Source organism: Simochromis diagramma, unplaced genomic scaffold (assembly GCF_900408965.1).
Source record: "Simochromis diagramma unplaced genomic scaffold, fSimDia1.1 OVJJ01000753.1, whole genome shotgun sequence".
In the NCBI taxonomy this organism is placed as follows: domain Eukaryota; kingdom Metazoa; phylum Chordata; class Actinopteri; order Cichliformes; family Cichlidae; genus Simochromis; species Simochromis diagramma.
The window spans coordinates 12714198-12737827 of NW_024387523.1; the positions used below are offsets into that span (position 1 = coordinate 12714198).

The 23630-nt window shown below is 39.2% G+C and overlaps 1 protein-coding gene across 1 annotated transcript in view; it reads left to right on the forward strand.

Annotated features, from left to right (window-relative positions):
* The window catches only part of gabbr2 (gamma-aminobutyric acid (GABA) B receptor, 2), a 183723-nt gene that overhangs the window by 108511 nt on the left and 51582 nt on the right, over positions 1-23630 (forward strand). The window contains exons 8-12 of the mRNA XM_040021390.1: positions 2170-2230; positions 14486-14566; positions 15249-15399; positions 17346-17478; positions 19322-19429. Of these exons, the coding sequence (XP_039877324.1) occupies positions 2170-2230; positions 14486-14566; positions 15249-15399; positions 17346-17478; positions 19322-19429 (534 nt within the window). The remainder of the gene's footprint in view (positions 1-2169; positions 2231-14485; positions 14567-15248; positions 15400-17345; positions 17479-19321; positions 19430-23630) is intronic.

Here is a 23630-nt window from a genome sequence, read left to right on the forward strand (position 1 = left end):
TGTGTGTGCATTCCCACCTCAAACCTCGAATTCTCACAGGATGTTACACCTGCAGCACACAGACTGACATCTCATTTGACCCCAGCACTCCTGTCACTGACAGTATTCTCACCTCAACAGACAAAGTGATACATGGCCGCCTCCACCATCTCACCTCAGAAAGACTTTTTTCACACACACATACACATCTGGACACAGTGATTGCTCCATCAGCCACCACTGTGGCACAGCACTGAATTTCCTTTCAGTACTAGCCTAAAAATACCTGGCTGAGTCAATACAGTCTAGTGAGGTTGCCAAAACTTCATATTATCATGATACGTTGTAGAAAGACCCGAACAATAAGTTCATAATGCAGTCTTTATAGCGCAGACATTTACTGTATTTCCAATTAAGATGATCAAAGTCTTTATTCCTCTAAACATTTGGAATTCTTTGCATATTCTTGAGACATTGCATACACTTTAGAGGCGACAACTTGGGGGCTGTTAAAACAACTACACACCATTTCAGGTTTTGTGATAGCTCCACTTTTGCTGATATGAAGGGCAATTATGGTGGTTATGCTAATGTTGAGTGAGAGCATGTGCAGCATGCAGCTACTCTAGAAACCTGGATGCATACACTTAGAGTCATTATGGGTTCAAGTCAAGTTCCCCTGTTTTCAACTCACATTGTCTGACCCTGTTTACACACCACAGTTATCTCAGTGTAATGCCTAATGAGCTGAACTGCATTACGCTGTACGATCCTCCTTAGGCTTCAGAAATAATTGCGTAGCATATTGTAGAAAAGTGCTGTGTGTGACAAAAGGAACTTGTTAGCCTTGACAAGTCAGATTGACACTGTGGTGTAAAATTAGCAGAGGATCTGTTTTACATTGCCAAGGTAAAAGTAGCGCTGGAAACGGTGTCCCAGGAGTATCTCAGACATGCATGCGTTATCGGGTGGACACATGCATGCACATAGGCATGATGTGGCATCATTTTAAGTGCATACACATAGACATGCATGGATGTGCATACACACTCCTGCAAACATCAAAGATGCCACACAAAGACTCAGATTCAAACAGAGGGGTGGGATCTTGCATAGCTACTTCAAAGCTTTCCATCTTTTTGAGGCAAAATTGGCTCAGGCTTCCGTCCCCCACATTCCCCTCAGCTCTTTTTTAAATCTATCTATCTATCTATCTATCTATCTATCTATCTATCTATCTATCTATCTATCTATCTATCTATCTATCTATCTATCTATCTATCTATCTATCTATCTATCTATCTATCTATCTATGCTAGCCAACTGCTAATATAAAACCCAGTTAAATGCGTAATTAAGGACCTCTGTAAGCAGATGGTGGGCTGAATTAATTGAACAGTGTTGATGCATCAAGAGGGAGACAGAGATAAAGAAAGGATGGAGTGGGAAGAAGAATATAGAAGAAGAAAAAAGGGAAAATAAGGTGGAAGTCACAAAGACACAATTGGTTTGAATATGTCTTATGATACTGCCAAAAGTTGAATTTTGCTCCATCCTGTCTAAATTTGCCAGACACTCCCTGGCCTGAAACTGCTTATTTTATTCCTTTGAAGATGAAATCAGAAAGTTTCCATTGTTATTTTTAGCTATTGTCAGGTGGTTGTTCGACCAGTAAAAGCACACCTTGACAAAAATGCATTTCGGTCACGAACAGCTACAACAGCTTTTTTTTTCTTAGCCACAGATGAGATGCACTTAAAGAATCGTTTTTTAAACTGCTCTCTGAGCTCAGATTTGCACCACTGCTAAGTGAGTAAACACAGTTAAATCATTCTGCTGTGCTGACCCAATCTCGTTCCAAAGATATTAGTAAATGAATTGGCTGAAGGATAATTTTGTTTACTTCTATAAACAGATCAATTTTGGCCAGTTCTAATCAAATGAGATGCAGAGTGCAGGAGCCGAGACTTTTCCTGTCAACACTCCAGTATCAGGAAAGCACTGTGCATAAATTTAGTTGAAGTAAGCTTCTATTTTGTTCCTTCTTTTTACTGCTTAGTTCAATTTATACCTTAGGCTGCAAGTTCTTCATCAGCGGAGTATGTTTTAACAATTTAAAATGGTTATGGAATGATTTGAGTTAAATTAATGATATTATATTCTTCTTCTTGTGTTTCCTTTTTTTTCCAGGGCCAAGTCATGTTTCGTAATGGAGAGAGAATGGGCACAATAAAATTCAACCAGTTTCAAGGTATGTGTGATATCACCACCCGTCTCTTTTTTTGTTTTTTGTTTTTACTATAAATTAGGCTCCTGGGGTGTGTGGAGCCTATCATAGCTGACACAGGCCAAAAGGGAAGAGTACACTTTGGAAAGGGGACCTGTCACAGGGCCACATAGAGAGGGAGAACGAGAGACAAAAACACACTGTCACATCCACTCATACAGCCAATTTAGAAATGCACGTATATTTTTTCGACTAGAGGAAACTTATGCAAGCAGGTCGAGAGCCTGCAAACTCCACACAGAAAAGAGCCCAGGCTGGCCAGGATGTTGACAACAGTAGCCTTCTTGGTGTGAAGCAGTGAGGGTGGCTCGGTATAAGTGCAAGTGGCCCACTTTTTGCCGCTTTTGTGGTTCCATCGCTCGATTCCCTCCACAGGCGTGGATGTGTTGGTGACAGAGAAGAAAACACTTTTAGAACCTTATTTCAATGCTACTAGCATAGCAATTAAGTATTTAATCATTTAAAATTTCACAACACAATATGTGTTATATGAGAAAAATACAGAACAAATTGATTTATATTTAACGCTCACTACATTTCCTATGTCACACCCTCCTGTAGCCATCCACACTTATTCGTAACATGACTCCAGACTCTAGAAGTATATTGCTATCATTTGTTGAATGCGAATTACTCACATCTCTGTTCAATAAGAACTGAAGTTGTTTTGCTGTATTATCACAGCCATCTGGTTCCAATTAAAAGGCTGCCATTGTTCATACCATTGTCTATAGCTGCAGCAGACACCTATTCAGAAGAAAGAGAGGCTGAGAATATTTCCACGTTGGAAGTTAGATGCTTTGTTCACATATTTCTATTATTTTTCTGGAGAGAAAAATTTGCTGTAAGAACTGTTTTCCACAAAAATAGGCATGAATTGTTTAGAACATTTGTATTTCTGGTGTGGAAAGCTTCCACAGGACTATCTGTGTGGTCACATAAGACACATAAGATGAACAATAAATTGCAAAACCTTTAACTATGGCCTTTACTCCTCTGGTATTATAGGATTTGTGCGCGGACATGTATATGAGAAGCATGCCTCGGTAGTCTTTGTCCTCATATGGCATCATCCTGAGGTTGTTTTGAGCCAATGGGGCCTGCTGAGTGGGAGAATAACCCAGAGATTGCATCTTGGTGCAGGGGATCCCCAGCTCCCAGGCTTCCCAGACTATATGTAGCACACTGCATGGCGCTGTTCAGTCCTCTCTGCCTCACCATCTTATCTTCCTGACTGCAGAGGGGCTTGATCCCTCTGGCGGTTTGCATCACACTCCTTGTGTGTGTGTGTGTGTGTGTGTTTCTATCCCTGACAGCAGAAGAAATATAAAAGGCAGTATATGAATGCACTTTCTGGTCTGTGTGCCTTTGTTGGTGACTGAGCGCAGACAGCTGTCCTAAAAAAGTGTATAGTTAGTATGTAATAGAGATGGCACGATACCACGTTTTTAAGTCCGATACCGATACCGATATCATAAATTTGGATATCGGCCGATACCGATATAAATCCGATATAGTGTGTTTTTTAATCAATAAAACTGTTTTTTTAATATCTTGCTGCATTTTGTATAAGTTCATACTAAAGTTTAAATAAACAACAACACTAAAGCTATTCTGCTATACCTGTATGCAAAAAATACACTGCACCCAAAATATTTCATAGTTCAGCAATACTGATCAATCTAATAAACTTAAACCTACTCCATCCTTCCTATTCTGGTATTTTAAAGAGTACTTAGCAGAAATATTAAGCAACCGAACTAATAGGGTTGCAAACTCCCAGCAAAAAAAAAATAGGGAACCACCCCCCGTCCTCCACCTCGTGAAGCTTAATCGACGTAATCAACTTTAATTTGATGCAGTGTGAAAAAAAATGCACAGAAATAAATTATTTTTCAAGAATAATTAAATGGATTCAACATCTTCCTTCAACAGAATTGCAGACTGCACAGATGGTATCTTCCCAAAGGAAAAAGTAGTATAGCTTACTAGGGTATATTAGACTTAATAGTTACTATATACAGTAATGGACTTCTATACATTTTACATCAGATTAAAACTTTGGGTGTAAGATTCAGGTAATTATTTATTAAAAGCTAGTAGGGCTGGGCGATATATTGAGTTTTTTAAAAATATCGATATATTTTCATACGAGATATAAGATGTGACAATATCGTTTATATCGATATAGTCTATGTTACGTTATAATTATACTTGTGGAGCCGCAGGTTTGCCTCTCTTTCGTCCACTTTTGTCTCTACGCAACGTTACTCGGCCTCGCCTCTCCTTCACTGAGCACAACTCCCCCTCCCCCATAGCTTCACCTGCAGGAAATGACAAGATGAAAGCGGAAAATCTCCGTTAGCGAGTTACCGTGCGTGGGGCTGGACGGCGTCAACGTGTTAACGAGCTAACCGTGCTAACAAGCTAACCGCGCTAACGACATGCAGCCCGGAGGGGCTGCACGGCCTAAAATCCTTTCATTTTCTCAAAAATCGACAGTGCGCCTTATGTATGAATTCTGGTTGTGCTTACTGACCGCGAACCGATTTTATGTGGTACACAGCGCTCAGCAATCTGTCAAAAAATGTTTTAATATGACTTTGCTAAGCTACGGAGCTGCACCGCTTGATGGATTGTCGGAGGATTACGGCTACCGAGGAGGAGCCTCGCGGAGTGATACGTACTGTGTGTGTATAAGGACCACAAATGGCACCTGTTCAGAGACGTGGTGCAGCTGTGAAATCTGTCTCTTTGTTATTATGCTCAGCGTCTATTAGTTTACATTTTGACTGCACAATTGTGAGCTTTTTGTTATGCACAAAAACAACATTGTTTTCTTTTATTTATGGACCATGATTATTTAATAAATGCTGATAATTTATTTTTGAGTAATTTCTTCATGTACATCTACGCTGTATGTAAATAAAAGTGCCCGTGTGACATCTGGGACACAGTGTGACTAAGAACTCTCTTTTTGTTCTTAACTTATGGCTTTAAAAAAAAAAATCGAGATATATATCTTATATCGCCATCCAGCTAAAAAATATCGAGATATGAATTTTGGGTCATATCGCCCAGCCCTAAAAGCTAGACATTTTAAATCAGAATAAGAAAGAAAAGTATGTCTTTGTGCCCCCATTTTCCCTGTTAATGGCTTATCGGCCCCCCTGGCTAAACTTTGCTAGATCCGCCCCTGCACAGTTACCAGCCGTCAGCTGCATAGAAAAGGATCCTGGTGTAGAAAGCAATATTAAATAAATTCTAACAACAGCTTATCAAGCTTAAACGTGCTGCTGTTGTTCAGCCGCTGGTTTCCTCTTTCTGGTGCAAAGTGGGCCAAAAACAAAGAAGAGAGACGGTCTAGCGACAGAAAAGCCGATCAGCTGATCATTAAGCAGTTTCATGATTGAAGTAGCAGCAGAAGAAGGAGGGAGACAGAAGAGGCAGTCGCTCCATATATCGGTTTTTAAGCTTAACGCTGGAATGCTTTACAAACATTCAGAGATGAACTTACACACTTGCTTTACTTCTCTCTGGGATAACTTCATCGGAGATGAAATGCTGGTTTGGTAGCGAGGCTACAAATACACACAACCGCTCTATCACGTGAGCACACTGCTCCAACGTGCTACGGTTATGAGCCGAGTTAGCCATGTCGCAAGTTTTGTGAGGTGCTTTTTTGATATTTAATGGATCGGATTACATTTTTTATTTCTCTCCGATATCCGATCCAGTAATTTACATCAGTATCGGACTGATACCGATACGTAATATCGGATCGGTCCATCTCTAGTATGTAATAGGAAAAACTGCAGGAAATTGTTATGTGCAAGTGCCCTATACCTGGGTTTAATTGGGTCTGAAAGTAACAAAGCAGTTTTTGTGATATTGACCACACTGCCTTGGGACGCTGCATGCAAGGAATCAAATTGATTCAAAATCATAGTAACTAGGAGTCAGTCTTTTATACACCTGTAAATTCACTTAGCACAGCAAAATTCACTTAAATCATCAAACAATTATAAATAAGGATTAAATAAATACATAACACTACATAACACACATAAAACTAACACAAAGAAAGTGTTTTTAAATGAACAGAAGATTAGTCTAACCATTTGGGGCGTCACAGCTTGCTTGGAAAAAAACTTGAATAGTGTTAAAAATATCCCTTGAAAAAGCAGTGGTGGTATATGATAATACAGCCTGTGACTTATGAACTAATTTCCCCAACATTTACGATGTAATTTATCTGAATTTGGAGTTGAGAAACAAATGATGCTGCATTTTTATGAGGAGAGTGTTTACCCTTCTTGTACAGCAGATTCCAAGTAATATTAGAGTAGCCTAACTTTCCCTTGTTACATTTTAATTAGACAATTTTGGGAAGGAGGGAGTCTTCCAAGGGAGTTGGGAACTTTTGTTTGCTCTTTCAATCAGAAAGGACAGAAACTCTGAGAAAACCCTTAGAGTTTATTATGTTGCTTTTGTAACATAATAATAATGTCATTGTCTAAAGGACAAAACAAACAAAGGTTTACATTTTCAGGTGTGATGAAGAATTAGCCCTTCTGAATGAGCGCTGTCGACAGCTCCACCCTTTAGAACTTACCTCCCATGTAAACACCACTGAAATTTATTACAGGCTGTACCTTAAAATAATGTGTGAGGATCCTCTGTAATACAGTCCATACCCCTAACAGTAATGTGTAATTACAATGTAAAAAGTGTGTGTGTGTGTGTGTGTGTGTGTTGGTGGGTGGGAGGATGAAGAAGCAAGGTGAACCGATTACTCATTACTAAAAAAAAGTACACACAGTATAATTTCTGTCTTCTTTCTTTTAAAGGTACAGTGTGTAAAATCTCACCACTAAATGTCAGTAGATTGCAGATCGCAGTCAATTCAGTTTGCTTACTGCTCCAAATTCAAGAGAGTAATCCTCGCTATGGTGACCGCTGACAAACAAAATATTTAAGGATCAAAGTTTTCTGAGTTATAAACTGTAACTTTCTGTTATGAAAACGGTAGTTATGAATTGGATTGTTAGGAAGTGAAATCTGTTTTTTGTCACAAAAAGGAATCTTTCTAATGGTACCAGTAAGGCTGGTAAAATGAATTATAGTATTACGCCTGTGATTATGCTTTTGTCATCCAAAAGAGAAACTTTTTTTTGTCTCTTTCATTTGCATTTTTGCTTCTTTGGTGAAGATAAATGTAGGTATGGTCCTTCATATCTTGTATCTGAAGGTGCAGTGGTGGATTAAAATTTGAGTTTGGCTTACAAGTCCCTTGTCCTCCACTTTGGTGTGTATGGGGTTGGTTTATAGCCACATGCATAAAACGTGATTAGGTGAAACACTGGTGTCTATCTTGGTCACCGTATTCAAGATGGTGGGCCGACATAGCTGCCTCCACAAATCTGCGCCCCCTGCTTTGTATTATTAATGGATTAATTATAACTTTGTAAGAACATATCAATTTGTTAGAAAATATAAGCAAGAGTTTAAATAACATAGCAGTACAGTAAAACCCCAAACCACAATGACAAATAGCAACATTAAAAATACAGGACTGGCAACATATTTCTATGCATATTCAAAATTTCTGATATGCAGAATTCCTAACCCCTTCTGTGTTTATCTATCACCCTTCTTCCTCACCTTGTTTTCCGTGTCTCTCCCGCTTTCCTCCATCAAGTCATCTCCTTATATTCGCATCTCTCACTATCTTCTCTTGGTCTTATGATACTGTATTTCCTCCACCCCTCTTAACCTTCACCAATCACCTCTTCCTCACTTGTCAGGGTTCGTAACTGTGTTACCCTTTTGTCACACCAGGCGTGCAGGGACAGCCCCAGCTTGAATATTTCAAAAGGGAGCAATCCTCAACATGACCCTATCATCTGTTTTCTCCTCTGATCCTCCATTTTCCCCTGTCAGGCTTTCTTAGTCAGGGGCCTCGGCGGCTTTTATTCCCACTCTCATGGGAATAAGAGATCCCTCTCTACTAGAGGTCTTGATCTCAGTTGCTATACTTCTGAGTACAGATTTTGAATCAACACACTTACATGCATGTTAGATAAGGAACCATTATTTTCTTTTTCTATAGAAAATGTCACACACATATATATATATATATATATATATATATATATACTGTGGACCACTTATGTGCAGCCCTGGTTATTTAGCTCATCATATTGCAGCCACAGAAATTCTTTTGTCCATGAAACCATAAAGCTGCACTTTCTTTTTGCCTTATAGTCTGATTTGTCATAACTTCTCCGTTTTGTGGTAAGCTTTTCTTTGGCTGTCACTTCTTCACCCTGACCTGTCTTATTTGGCTCAGCAGAACTGAAATGCTTTTACACGCTCACTCACATAAGCTCAGCGATTCTCTGCGCGATCAACCTCTCACATGTTTAAGCTTGCTGCGGGAGATTTCACTTGTCATGTTTGCATAGTAAGCTAACGATTAATAAGACGATGTCAGAGGAATTGGTGCACAAATTATCATCACTCACAGATCAGTGCTGTCGCTCTCTATACACAGTTCGCACGATTGCAAAGTGAAAGCAAAAAAACAAGCGCAAATTCAAACGTGACTTCAATATGTCACATATTGACAGTGGCTCACCGATGCCAATGACATAATTACCCAGCTACATTTCTGAAAGAATGCAAAAGCATTGACATATATTTTTCCTACAATAGCCCGACGGGCAGGGAAGAGATAGATTTTGGTAGCCCGACTGAAAAAATCGCTAGCTCCGGGACGTCGGGCTAGCGATATTGCAAGCCCTGTATCTGATTGAGGAATCACTCATCTTTGGAAAAGAGAGTTTATTACAGAGAAATGGCTCTTTCCAAAATAAAAGCTATACTATCCGCTTCTTCTGGGCTATATTCTCAGCAGCATAAGGAGAATCATGTGCTAACAGCTGTCTAAATGACTCGGCTAAAGTTAGTAGCATGCTTGTTGTTTTTGTCTTTGCACTAGGATGATGTCGGCGTAAATGTGCAGTCATATTCGTTGTGTTCCCACTAGTGCTTTCAGGTTAATCTCGTTGAAATGACCTTAACGCCACAACACGGCAAATCTCCGTTAACGAGCTACCGCCGATCGCTCCGTGCATGGGGCTACACGGCAAACACGTTAACGAGCTAACTGCGCTAACACACTAGTTCCCACCCATGTAATTGAGCATTGCATGGCACATCCAACATACTGTTTTACTTTAGTCCATGACTCGCTTACCTTCGGGTCATACGTCACATGAAAACCAAAATAATTCCAAACGCCAGATCTGAATGTTGCAAGTAGAGCTTAACTTCTGTCTCGCTAGCTTGCCCTGCGCTCTTCCTTCTGACTATGCTGTCTGTGTTGAGCGCTCAGTGGATCTGCGCTCGACAGTGCAGCCTAGGCGGAGTAGTCGAACACAGATTCACTGAGCGCTCAACACAGACAGCATCGTCAGAAGGAAAATTGATAAAATAAATTACAAATGTTGTATTGTTCGATACATATGCGTACCGAACCGAAAGCACTGTATCGAACAGTTCAATATCGATACGAATATCGTTGCACCCCTAATATATATATATATATATATATATATGTGTGTGTGTGTGTGTGTGTGTGTGTGTGTAAGTTTTCTGCACTATACTAGAGGGACTGTTCTTCAAAACATATTCCCTCATTTGGTGGTTTGAAAAGTGAAGTCTAACATGTTGCTCCAAAGTCTCCCACAGGTGTTTAAATCTCAATCTGACTGCGAGGTCATAGAGTATGATTCACATCATTTATTCATTCTTACCCCACTTTTTAGTGACCTCTCCAGCGCTTTGGATCAAAACATTCATCCTTACAGCGAACCAGGATAGAAATGTTTCGTTACAGGATAAAAGTGATCACTCGGAAAAACTTTGTATTGATTTGGCGACAAATGGATTTAAACAAAACCAGAAAATGTCCCCCACAACAGAGCCACCATATCCCCTCAGTGTAAGGGGATGCATTTGGATTTCTGAATTTCTTGCTTTTCCATCATGTCTTGCGGGAATTTAGAATAAGAACAACCTGCTACTGTCAGCGTACCTCCAGGCAATAGTGTTTTAGCATAACTTTCAACTAAAATAGCTCTTAAGACTACTGTATCACCAGTGTTTTGAAGGAATCAGGAATTTTCTATTTTTTTCTGTTTGAATTTAACAGATCAGACATGACAAAAATACAGTTAACATGATTAAAGGCAGTCTAAAGTGAAGCTCACACAAAAACAAGCCCAAACAACCTTGATTACATTTACAAACACTGCTACAAAAATGGGTCAGACTGTGTTCATAAAAAGCGGTCTGATCCTTGGTAATCAGCAGAGAGAGTTATAGTAAAAGAGTACCGGCAATTTCCACTTTGTAATTTTCAAACCAGCATGAGGATCGTCTGTGATTATGATGCTGGTGCATCAGTGGGGGGAAAAGTATTTTTCATAATGCTAAACTGAACATTTTTAAGGGTAAGTTTCAGAAAGGCTTTTTAAAAAATCATGTTATCATGCCAGTTATATCTTGGACCTTCAGGCAATAGATTCCAGCAGAGAGGCCCTGACTTGAAAATGCTTTAAATTTGTCCAGCCTTTAAACTTTTAATGCTAATTGCCAGCTCGTTATTGATTCTTGGACTCTAGTTGAACTTCTTTACATAATTCACAGTTCATAATAATCTTTATTTATTTCTAGGTGCGACCCCTCAGTTCATTCATTGTCTGAAACAAGCTGTTTTATCTCTTCTCCGTTAAAACCAGCTGTCTTCAGATTGGCTGCTCTTTGCAAACAGAAGGTTTAAACCTCAGGTGGGCGGGGCTTCTGTATTTACTAGTTAAAGGGAGGACTCTTAGGCACATTTAGGTACTGATCTTTGGCACTGATACTAGGTATTGTACTAAGAAATGGACTCACTAAATAATAAACTTGCTTATTCTTAAGCAATTATATTCTTCTTAACTCATATTTCAAAGAATCCTAGAAGAGATAATCCCCTTGTTATTATGGTCCATATCATTCTTATACCAGAGATCTCACACCACAAGTACACAAGCTATTTGTTTTTCTTTTGAGCACTGTTGGTCATGAATGGAGTGTCTGTACAGACCGCCTTCAGCAGGTTCTCCTGCAAATCTTTAGCGATTCAGTTTCTACTCATCTCTTGTTTTCTAACATCTAGAATTTTTCTTTCTTTCACATCCATGAAAACCTGCTCCCTGAATTTGAACTGATTTTGCCAGCTGGTGTCTCCTGGAACTTGAAGTGTCTTGGTATTCCCACTTTAAACCATTGCCTTTTTTGTGTAATAAAAAGAGTCCTCGTCAGCTTTTGAGACACCTTGAACACCTGTAACACTGAATGCTGGATGGCTGTTTAAGTTTAAGTGCTTTCTTATGGATTTCTTCAAAGTTAAATTGTAACAATTTGTTATTCTAACATACTCCGAGGTAATTAGAACAATTATACTCAGGAGATGGACGGTAATGATATGGCTGTAATGGGGAAAAAAGCATAAAAATGAAAGAATATTAACTATGCAGGTGTTAATAATTTTCATATTCATTTTCATTTTTATTATTATCAAACTTCTACATTTTAATGACATTTTCACTGACTTTTCGATTGTGTTATATTGACTAATCAAACAAAAGACAATTAAATGTCAGGCCACAGACTGAGCGACAGGTTGAATTTAACATCCTGCTGCAGCCATCCGTATTCCTGTGGGGACAGAATGCTGTGATAGCATTGCAGCCTTTGAAAGGAGGAATGCTGATATATAGTCCCTTCTGCTGTTTAGGACGCAGTCAAGAGAAATTAGTCAGTGGCCCTGAGTCACTGTGAGAGGGTTGAGAAATGCAAATCTTATTGCCTAAGCACATTTACTGCACTGTAAAATTGTCAAATAGTCATTTTCAACAATCGCTGACGGGTTGATGGGAAAACTTCAGGTCACTTGAGGTCATTTAGAGAGAAAAAAAGAGCCCTGTGATGCTGCAGTAGGTGATGTTTGTCATTTTCCATTCAAGGGCATTGCTGCGGAAGAGGTCAGTGGGCCTGCAAGAGTGATAGCAGCGAGGATCAGAGAGATTTGACATCTGCAGCACGAGAAATTGCGGGTTGTTTGTAGTACTTACAAAGAAAAAAAAAAGATCTGGATAATCTGTCCCCTCTCTCTGTCCCCCTTGTGTAATCTGAGTAATCTTTATGAGTGAGTACCCAGGTCTGTCTGACAAGGTTACGCTTCCTCCTGTATTACACCTGAGAGACTCATCGTTGCTTCTAAAAGAAAAAACTGTAAACTCTGAAATAGCTTTGTTTGAGCACAGCTCCGGAGAGGCTGATGGTGTTTATGGGGTGGGGTTACTGCAGTTTGCTATCCCCTGAATGTAATCAGAAAACACTACAGCAACCTGATAGTGTAATAAAAAAATATATAATTATTGTTTGCTCTAAAATAAGTAAGAGATAGACATAACTACCCTTTGAAGTATGCTTTTTGCTGCATTTGTCAGGTTTTTATTTCTTTGTTTGCTGACTGGATTCTACAGTATCTGCTTTCTGTTAAACTCCTGGTTTCACTGATGTATAATACACAAGGAATTAAAACTATATAAAACAATAAGATCACTTTCTGGCCATTTTAGGGTGAAAATGAAAGCTGCCGTTTGAGAATTTTAAATGTAGGTAATCATGCTGAGTGTCTTAAAATTTAGTGTTATGGATATTTTGTTAAATCACTAATGGCCCTTGGAAAATCTTGGGGTTTAAAGCTCTCTTTGAGGTTGTATTACTGTGTGTAGCGATAGAGCTTAAAGCTGGGTTATTCACTATGTCAGATTAATGTGTAATTTTATTTGTTCCTCTATCTCATTTTCTCCAAATGTGAAACACTTGGTCCAACATTTTATAAACCCAGCATGGTGCTTCTTATAATTAAAGAACCCATCCAGACGTCTGCAAAGATCTATAAAATATCCTACTTGGACTAATAATTTGTCTCTTTTTTTGTTCATAAATGAGTCCGATTAAAAAAATGAAATGTCGTCCTACCTCTGTAGATGAATGAAAACTGATATGTGTCACTGCATTCAGCTAACTTTAGCTACTGGATTCTCAGTGTATGTACAAAGCAAGATTCAAGTTTCCATATCAGACTTCACTGAAGTTGTCTGTTGAAGCAGGCCTTCCACACTACTGCTTCTTCTTTCAGGCACAATAAATCAAAGACACGGAGACATGACTCTCAAAGAATGCTGAATTGAAAAGTGTGTCTGCAGCAGCAAAGGCATGCAGTTTTTATGTTCTGCTGACCATTGAAATTACAGTGACTTTAACTAATGCTCTACAATAACTGCCCAAAAAAGTGGCATTTCACGTTGGTGCCAAGTTTCCGGAACTGAAGAATAAATCATTTGGCACAGTAAAGGTCAAACATCAAACAAAAGTAAAACTCACCAAAACACAGTTCTGATGGATTTTAATATGACTACCTGAATGATTACACATTAATTGATCTAACCAATTAATGTCATACTAACAATATGTCTGGAGGGATGGTGATGCCAGTTTGCCTGCTGAGTTAGTCAGAAGGTCATGGATGAATTGCTGTGATATCTGAACATCTACTTGATGTATTGGAACGAAACAAAAAATAATGAAAAGATTCCCACAGAACCTCAGTGACTTTGACCTCCAGGTGACTTTTATTAGACCAAAACAGTGAGAATGAAATTAAGGGTTTCTAGTGAAATGTCTCTACTACTTCTAGATGGAACGCAGATGTATTTAACACAGACATTCATTTTCCGTTCGTGGTCTTTGCATTTGAGTGAATGTCTCCTTTACTTTTGCACCATCATCGGGCCATGTAATGCTTTGGTTTCCTGAGCAATTATTAGTTCTCTTATCAGTCTCAGCTGTAAATTTTACAGTGCTAAATAGAAAGCCTTAGCACATTGTCAAGCTAAACTAAGACTGTTAACATGAGTAAAATTACTTGCTGAACATTAGCGTACTGTCATTGTGAACCTGCAGTGTCAGTGTCAGATAGAGCTGCAAGCTTTCAAAACTGGGTTTAACTGTATGCATTTTTATATGACGCTTGGAGAGTTTATTTACATATATTTATGTTGATGCCTACATATCTGTGCTTTTTTTCTGTTTCAACAGAGGGACAGGAAGTGAAAGTCGGTGAATACAATGCAATTGCTGATGTGCTGGACCTCATCAACAACTCCATCAGGTTCCAAGGTATGTGGCTGTGTGAGGAATCTAAAACTCACTAAAGAAAATCTGTTGATTATTCCAATTTGTTTTAACCAGGATGTTTCAGTAAAGACTAAAAACTTAGCAGCTCCTTTTATGCTCACTTATGCTCTTGAACCCAAACTCCTTCCAACTAACATAAATATACAGACCCACTCAGACAACACCACCACTCAGTGGAGGAACACACCTCCCTAAACTGTTCTCTCGCAGCTAAATTATTTACCAGTACATTTTTCTTCAACCCCTCCCATGTTTCCCTGTGTTGACATACTTTGTAATTTGTGCGATGCTCAAAGCCATTTTCTGAGCCTTTCTCCACATACAGAAAGTCTAAGACTGTAGCTTCTAAAAAGCTTGTTTCCACATCGCTGACCACAGTAAGTGGAAATATGTAAGATGATGCTATTACGATCGATTGGCATACTGGAGATAGAAAAATACAGCAAAAAAAAAAGGGAAAAGAAAGTGCAGCATCCTAAGAGCCATTATCATAGAGACACTTAACTAGTGGAAACTGGGGGACCAGGAAATTATCTCTAAAAATAACCGATGCTACTGCAGCATCACTATTCATTGGAAGAATTGAAGTTAAGACAGTTTTATTTTATGCTTTACTATGATAAAATAACTCTTTTGCTTGTATCACAAACCTTCTTTCTTGTAGGTGTAGAGCCACCAAAGGATCGGACGTTTGTGCGTCTGCAGAGGCGCCACATCAACGTGCCACTCTACAGCATCCTGTCCACCATCACCATACTGGGCATGCTCATGGCCGGGGCCTTCCTGTTCTTCAACATCAAGAATCGGAATCACAGGTTAGCACAAGTTGTACAACTAGCCAGCGAAGGTGAAATTTGTCAATGTAGAGTGGAAGGAAGAAGGTAAATTATGGACTAGTAGGAAGAGAGAAGTAGTGGTAGAAGAATCTGAGGAGACTGAATGGTATTGAAAAGAGATGGCACGATACCACTTTTTAATGTCTGATACCGATTCCGATATCATAAATTTGGATATCTGCCGATACCGATATGAATCCAATATAGCATATTTTGTAATCAATAAAACTGTTTTTTATAAATATCTTGTGCATTTTGTATAAGTTTTAAAAAACAAGAGACTGAAGCTATTCTGTTATACCTGTATGCAAAAAATACACTCCACCCAAAACATTTTATAGTTCAGCAACTCTGATCAATCTGATAAATTTAAATCTACACCCTCCTCCCTATTCTGGTATTTGAAAGAGTACTTACCTACCTAACTAATAGGGTTGCCAACTCCCAGCAAAAATATTAGGGAACCACCCCCCGCCCTTAATCGATGTAATCAACTTTAATTTAATGCAAGTATAAAATCAATTATTTTTCTGCAATATTTAAATAGATTCAACATCTTTCTTCAACAGAATTGCAGACTGCACAGATGGTACCTTCCCAAAGGAAAAAGTACTATAGCTTACTAGGGTATATTAGACTTATTAGTTACTATATACAATAATGGATTTCTATACATTTAATCAGATGACCACTTTTGTTGTAAGATTCAGATAATTATTTATTCAAAGTTTTTAAATCACATAACAAAGAAAAGTATTTCTTTGTGCCCCCCTTTCCCTGTTAATGCCCTACTTGGCCCCCCACAAAACTTTGCTAGATCCGCCCCTGCACAGTTACCAGCTGTCAGCTACTTAGAAAAGGATCCTGGTGTTATTTCTCAGAAACAATTCATAACTTCCCTTCAACTCATTCATGTCACCTAAAAGGTAAACCTGTTTCTCCATCACCTGTTCAGCTCTGATGATTCAGTAAGGACATCTCCTGGTTTCATCTTCATGTTTCCCTCTCACCACATATCCAAATCGATATCATGACCAGCAGCTTTTACAGCTGTGGCTCCAGCAAACATCAGCTGATACTAGAAAGTAATATTAAATACATTCTAACAACAGCTGATCACGCTTAAACGTGCTGCTGTTGTTTATTCGCTGGTCTCCTCTTTCTAGCGCAAAGTGGGCGATAAACAAACAAGAAAGACGGGACTTGCGGCAGAAAAGCCGATCAGCTGATCACTGATCAGTTTCATGTTTGAAGTAATAACAGGAGAGGAAGGAGAGAATGAGAGAAGTAGATGCAACTGCGCAGAAAAGACAGAATAACTCCAGCTTTGTGTCCATTTTTTAATTCTAGCTGAAGTACGGGACAAATCGCTTCCTTTTCACCTCAATATGGAACTCCGATGGTCAGTCCAGTTGTGGATCCATATATCAGTTGTTAAGCTTAACGTGGAAATACTATGCAAACATTCAGGGATGAACTTACACACTTGCTTTACTTCTCTGGGATAGTTTTCGCCGAGATGAAATGCCGATGAAATGGCTCCAAATGCTCCAACAGATCGCCGACAGGTCTCGCAGACAACAGCCGCTCTATCACGTGACACATACTGCTCCGATGCGCCGAGCTGGGTTACGCCAAGTGGCGCGTTTTGTGAGGTGATTTTGTGATACTTCGGATCGGATTACATTATTTATTTCTCTCCGATATCCGATCCAGTAATTTAGGTCAGTATCGGGCCGATACCGATACGTAATATCAGATCGGTCCATCTCTAGTATTGAAATCAAAAAATGATGAAGCATGAGCATAATGATGAACTATTTCTGGAGAAATACTATTATTTAGCAGCTCTCACTTTGTATAAGATTAAACTCTACTCTATCATCATTTGAATCTCCTCTAATCCTTTATTCTTTTCTTTTCAGATTAATCAAGATGTCCAGTCCCTACATGAATAACCTGATCATCCTGGGAGGCATGCTCTCCTATGCATCTATCTTCCTGTTTGGTCTGGACGGAGGTTTTGTTTCTGACAAAGAGTTTGAGACCCTCTGCACCGTGAGTCCTCTTAAGAGTGTTCTCCTATAAATAAAATAATGAATAAAGGCAAGAATTTAAAATTTGCCTCAATTAAAAAGGAGAAAGAAATACCCATCCACTGCCACACCACCAAAGTATATTTTATTAGTCAAAAAAGAGATGCAAGCTTTATGTCTTTGTTTTAAATCAATTTATCAGCATATTAACCAAACATATTCTGTGAGCACTCGTTGGTTCAAGTTGATTGGTTTTTAAAAAAGAAATGGACTCAATCGTGTCCAGAGGAGGCGAAACCTTTATTATAAACAGTGTACACATCTTATCTGAATATGTGTATACAAATATGAAATTCTCTTCTGGCCATGTTTGCTCTCATCTTATGTCAGTAATGTCAAACTCATACAGCCCACTTTGATATTACGTGAAACTCTCCTTGCTGTCAGTGTAAAGGAATTTAACTTTTTATTGAATACCTCAGATATTTTAATATAAGATTTATCATCGCAGTGTTTCTGCATGATAACGAAATGCTGCTGCAGTAAATGAAAGACAGCTGTCAGCGTGACTGTTTGGGCTTAAATTTGCAAAAAGTTCTTGTAGCTCTCTGACTGCCGTATAATAATAAAACAAAGTTTTTGTTATTTTACAGAATTTATTTTATTTTATTTATTCTTTTTATTTTACTATGGATTTAAAAAAAATAGTATATAGTGAAAAACTTTTCTATCATGTAATTGTTTATCAGGTGCTTAGTTATTTTGGTGTAGTATGAATGGGCTTTATCTGTAGGAAAAACGGTAAAACGTAGGAAAATACAATTAATAAACCAGAATTGATGCCCTCCTACACCTTCAGTGGGCCGGACAGAAGTCTTTGCTGGGTCACTTCTCATCCCCACAATCTTATGTCATATAACAGTTTCTAAAGAATGGAAAGCACTACCAAAAGATGAATCGTATTCACATGTGACTGTGTGAAAACTAACAGAATCTCTCTCTGCAGGCCTTTTGTAAGCATGCTGCATATTAAGTATCTCCCCTCAGGTAGCATTACTGTGTGACTGTGTAGATACTGGATTAATTAAAGAGTTTTGATTACAGTGATAACTGGTTTCCACTGAGACACCCACCCTGTTCAGATATAGAGACACAAATATGCACATGTGTACCAAAGAGGTGTTAGGCAGAGCACGTCTTGAACTTCTGTCACCTGGTTCAAGCTCTGCTGCAGAGCCACAACAGAGTTTGTCACTTCAGACTTCGGGTCCTGCAGCAGAGGAGCACAGAGGTTTATCCATTCACTGCTACCGATCAATATCTGCTGGTTGCTTTGAGAACAAATGGCGTAATTGTTTTTTCGCTGTCTTCTTCTTTTCTTCACCGCTGTGCCACATTTTGTTGCTTTCTCATATGTGTATGCAGATATAGAGAGCTTGTACACAGATACACAGGTAAAAAGAAAATATGTACCGTATACAGTAATCAAATACAAAACATGAAATCGCGCACACAGGGTCTCTGTGGCTGTATTAGGATTTTCTCAGTTATAGTCGCACTTGAAGCTTTAAAAACACATCAGCGGTGCCATTTGTGCCGTGGAAGTAAGAGGTCTACATTTTGTTTTTCATTAAAATTGAAATGCGCTCAGGAGTGTGACAGCTTCATAGTCCAGGATGTTCTCCCAGAGCTTCAGAGATGGGAAATAAATCTGACAGCGCCTTATTTTTAGAATGCTTCATAATGCTACTTTGAATGAACTTCTGGAGAAAAATGCAAATAGCTGTCAGATCAGATGTTGTTTCCAGCCTTGATCACCAGTTTATGACATGACACAATTTCATGTCTCACTGTTGTTCTGATAGGTTCGGACGTGGATCCTCATTGTTGGATACACAACAGCTTTCGGAGCCATGTTTGCCAAGACCTGGAGGGTACACGCCATCTTCAAAAATGTGAAGATGAAGAAGAAGGTATTGAAAAATATTGTGATTTTTTAATAAATATTTTTATAAAGGTAACTCAGTGGGTCTAACCTAATCCATTTTCTTAATCGCTTTAGCTGGTTATCCACCTTAGGGTTGTAGGGTGGTCTGGTGCCTATCCCAGTTACCACAGGACAAAAGGCAGGGAAGGACTCCTCACCACTCCATCCAGTCTATATCTTCTCATTTTTCTGATGTGATTGAAACATGGCCCACACACTCCTGCTTCATAGATTTGCAGTAATGATTCCTCCTCCTTAAAAACGTGGTTTGATTTTTCATTTATATTCAAATTTGTTTATATCAAACAAATCTGCAGCTTTCCACTTAAACGGCCATATGCTTTCTCGAGGTTTTTAACCTTATATTTTTCATGACATTACCTACATCTGTTGGATGGCATAACTGGCAGTTGATACAACCACAGTCGTATCTGTTGGCACATGACAGTCTTTTCCAGGAGGCTTCGCATGCCTTTTATAACCCCATCGCTGGTGTGTGGGTGATTGTATTCAGTGCATCAGTGCTACTCGTGCTTTTTACAAACTGAAAGACTGGCAGCCCCATGGCACCTGCTTTTAGAATCTTCTCTGTGAGAAAAAGGATCTAGAAATACAAATGGCTTTTTAAACATCTAACACAATCTGCTTTGCTGGCCCAGTTATATAAAAGCGGTGTCGAGCTCACCAAGTGTTGCAACTCTGCTTGGCCTTTTTGTATTTATAGACCTCGCTCTCCCCTCTGTTTCTCTCTCCCTTTCTCTCACCCTCTTGCATATTGGAGGACGTGTGGGTGGCCTGCCAGAGAGAAAGCAGGAAGAGAAGGAGGAAAGAGGAAGGATCGAAGAGTGGAAGAGGTTGGAGGGATGCAGGGAAATAGTGGCAGAAGGGAGAGACAGAAGGGGAAAGGCAAAGCGTGGCAGAGAAAGGGACAAGACAAACAACATGGCCCAAATGGCAAAAAAAAAAAGTAGGTTGGACTCTATGAAAAGAAAAGGGGACGCCGAGAAAAGAGGGCAAATGATAGATTAAGATAAAGAGAATCCAAGAACTGAGGCCCAGTTTAGATTGAGTTTCCACTGCAGTTCAGTCACAACACATTTGTAATCATTTTTTGTAATGTGTGACTTTGGTCCCGGCCTTTTACATTTCTGTAATTCACTGTCTTTTTCAAAGTGATCATTTAATGAAAACAAAAGAGTTTTTTCCTCTCTGACCTTTCACAGCCAATTGTTTTGCTCCGTTCCCATCCTCTCATCCTCTTTCCCTTGCTAACAGAGACATAACAAATGTTTCTCCAGAAGTAGTATTCAGGCCCTCAGGGTGTGTTTTCTGATGGTTCAAGGCCTGGGTTTGTGTGAGCAGGACAGACACACATCCCACTTCACCCACACTGATTGAGTGCAGGGGCTTTGGCTTCACTAGAGTGATAGTTGCTGGTGGTGTCCTGAAATGTCTGCCAACTGCTGTCAGGGGAGGGACAAACACATCTTTTCTTCAAACTGTGGGATTGGAACTGCATCCCTCACTTCTTCCCCTATCCTCCCCTTCATCTTTTTTTTTCTCTGTAGGAGAGCAGGGATTGTAAATCAAGGGTGAGCTCAATAAAGGTTCCACTTGGTGGGCTGTAGCCGGCACTTGTTCACTTCTTTAAAAGCTCAGTGCCACAGACGATGCAGAGAGAGGAGAGCCAATCAATGTCCTATTATTCCAAACACATAAACACAGATAAGCATACAGTATGTGCTCACAAAAGTCCCCCTGTGTACGAGCCACACACATATGTGTGTGATTTAAAACCTAAAAGTAGAGATTAAACATGTTGTTTTTACTGCTTCCACATTTTGATCATTATTTCAGGGATTAGATGGATTGCTTCCTAACTGATAAACATACATGAAAGATACAATGCACAAAATCACTGCTGCAAATATTGTTTTCTTAATTTAATAACAATGGGAAAACAGTGGTGTCAAGAAAAAAGCAAAAATGGAGGATGGAAGTCATGCAACAAATATTTTAACTGTAAAACTGTGACACTGTGCATGATCAGCTCCTCAAGTCTGACGTGTAGATAAGTGTAGACTGTGATTTATTTGGTCCTAACCAAATCTCATCTCTGTATCTGAAATTATTGATAGTTTTTAAGTAATTCATTGACTTTCAGGGTCTCATATCAATCATATCAGTAACCCTGTAAATTTGAATTAGCTCTGAGGCAAAATGTCCTACAGTCGCTAAAACAATGATTGGAGACTGCGGCACAAGCAAAAGTATTGTGGCCATGTGTAATTGGCTTGGAGTCTTGATGCCTTTGAAGTGACTGCTGCATGGACAGAGACTGGTCCTGCATCCACTTGGAGTCAGTTGGCAAATCTTCAAAGCAAATTTGGTGTTTTAAGATGGTGATGAAACAGCAATAACAAAGAATCAGTCTGCTTGTGATTAAATGAGCTCAAGGTGGTTACATGCAATCTGTTTCTGAAAATGCAGCAATTAACTGTGACAAATCGATGCAAACTGCAAATTTGTTGCAGTTTACAGACAAAGAAATTCACATTTACTACTTCTGTTCAGAGTCCATTGTAGACCTTGTAGATTTCTCAGTATTGAACAGAAATTCAATAATTCCTCCACAAATACTGACACAGTTGCTGCAGGATGGCAAAATGGTATAGGCACCTAGCAGACCTGCCTTTTTCTAAGAGTACAATAAGAATATAACCAACTAGCACCTCAACTAGTTGTGTTGAGTTGACTATGCTGCTTTTGTCGACTATCTGCATTTGTACAGCAGTTATTTCTAACCTCTGCCAGTCCATCTGAGTCACAGGTTGCCTCCCAACATGCGATACGTGCTATCACCTTTAATCAAAAGCTGACACCCAGGGACTGAAGGTGTTGCACACTCAACCTTTGGTTACCACAGCTACTTGCAACCAGTTGCCAAATGAGAAAAAATGCAATGTAATCACCAAGGTAACCTCCAGTTTTTCCTAGTTGCAAAGACAGCCCTCTCTTTACTGTAGTGTTACTGAGGTAGATCGCATGGATAATGTCATGATAACTACCAGTGCTGTCAGATGTTGGTACTTTAAACATGACTTTAAAAAAATAAAAGAAGCAACCATCTATGTCCCCAGTACCATGGACTCACAACTCATGTAGAGGGAGAAAAGAAAATCTGTCTGTCTTTAGAAATCTTTTGCCAAGAAAGTACCGAACCAAGCAGGATACAGTCATGGAAGTGCCACAGAGGCAGTTTTCAGTAATGAAATGTATGTTTATATATACATCTACCTGTAGACAGATTTTCACATATCACAACACAATGCAGATGTGGATGCAACATAAAAATCATCCTGAAAAATCAACAAAAAGGATCATTTTAAGAACATAGCTCTGTGGTAGCTCTAAATTATTTGGGCTTTTTCCTCAAATTAGTAACTACAGCCACACTGGAGCCTTACTGGTGTGACTGGTGGAAAGAAAACAGACAACACTTCAGGTAATTTAGATTAATTACTGCCTTGGCAGAGTAACATATCACAGTTTAGCAGATGGTGTAGGGTAGAGTACATTTCTCAGAAATATAACATGTCTAATTACTTGTTAGATTTATAGAATTTTAATCAGTATATGTAATATATGTTGGTTTTCTTCTTCATGTTGTCCTAAATGGCCCGAAGCAATGTGATAAACAATAACAGAGCACATACCTTGTTTTGCCTTGCCGACATACATCTGCTCAAAAGCACTGCATCAAAAGATGGCAGATCAAAAAACACAGTCCCATTATTTATCTCATCCTGGGCCCACTTATGGGTGGAGACCTGCACAACACTGCTGAGTTGCATCTGGGCTATGTGATACTCACCAAACACAGCCCAGCCTGCGTCCCCTGACCTTTCCTTTGATCTGCGGTTCCAGACAGTCAAACGCTATTATAAATAAAGATCACAAACAGGTCACAGCTTTCATCCCTCTAAAGTTCAGGGTACAAAGGAGGAGCTTTTGTGGTTGACAGCAGTGGCTCTTGTTTGGTGGATCTTTTCCACATTCTCTCACCACAAGGTAACAAAACTGTTGCTTGTTGGTGGCATAGTATTGACACAACTGAATGTCAACTCGTGGTTTACACCCCCGGGATGATTACAGTCTGCTAAATACGCTACGTGTCTTTATCGAAT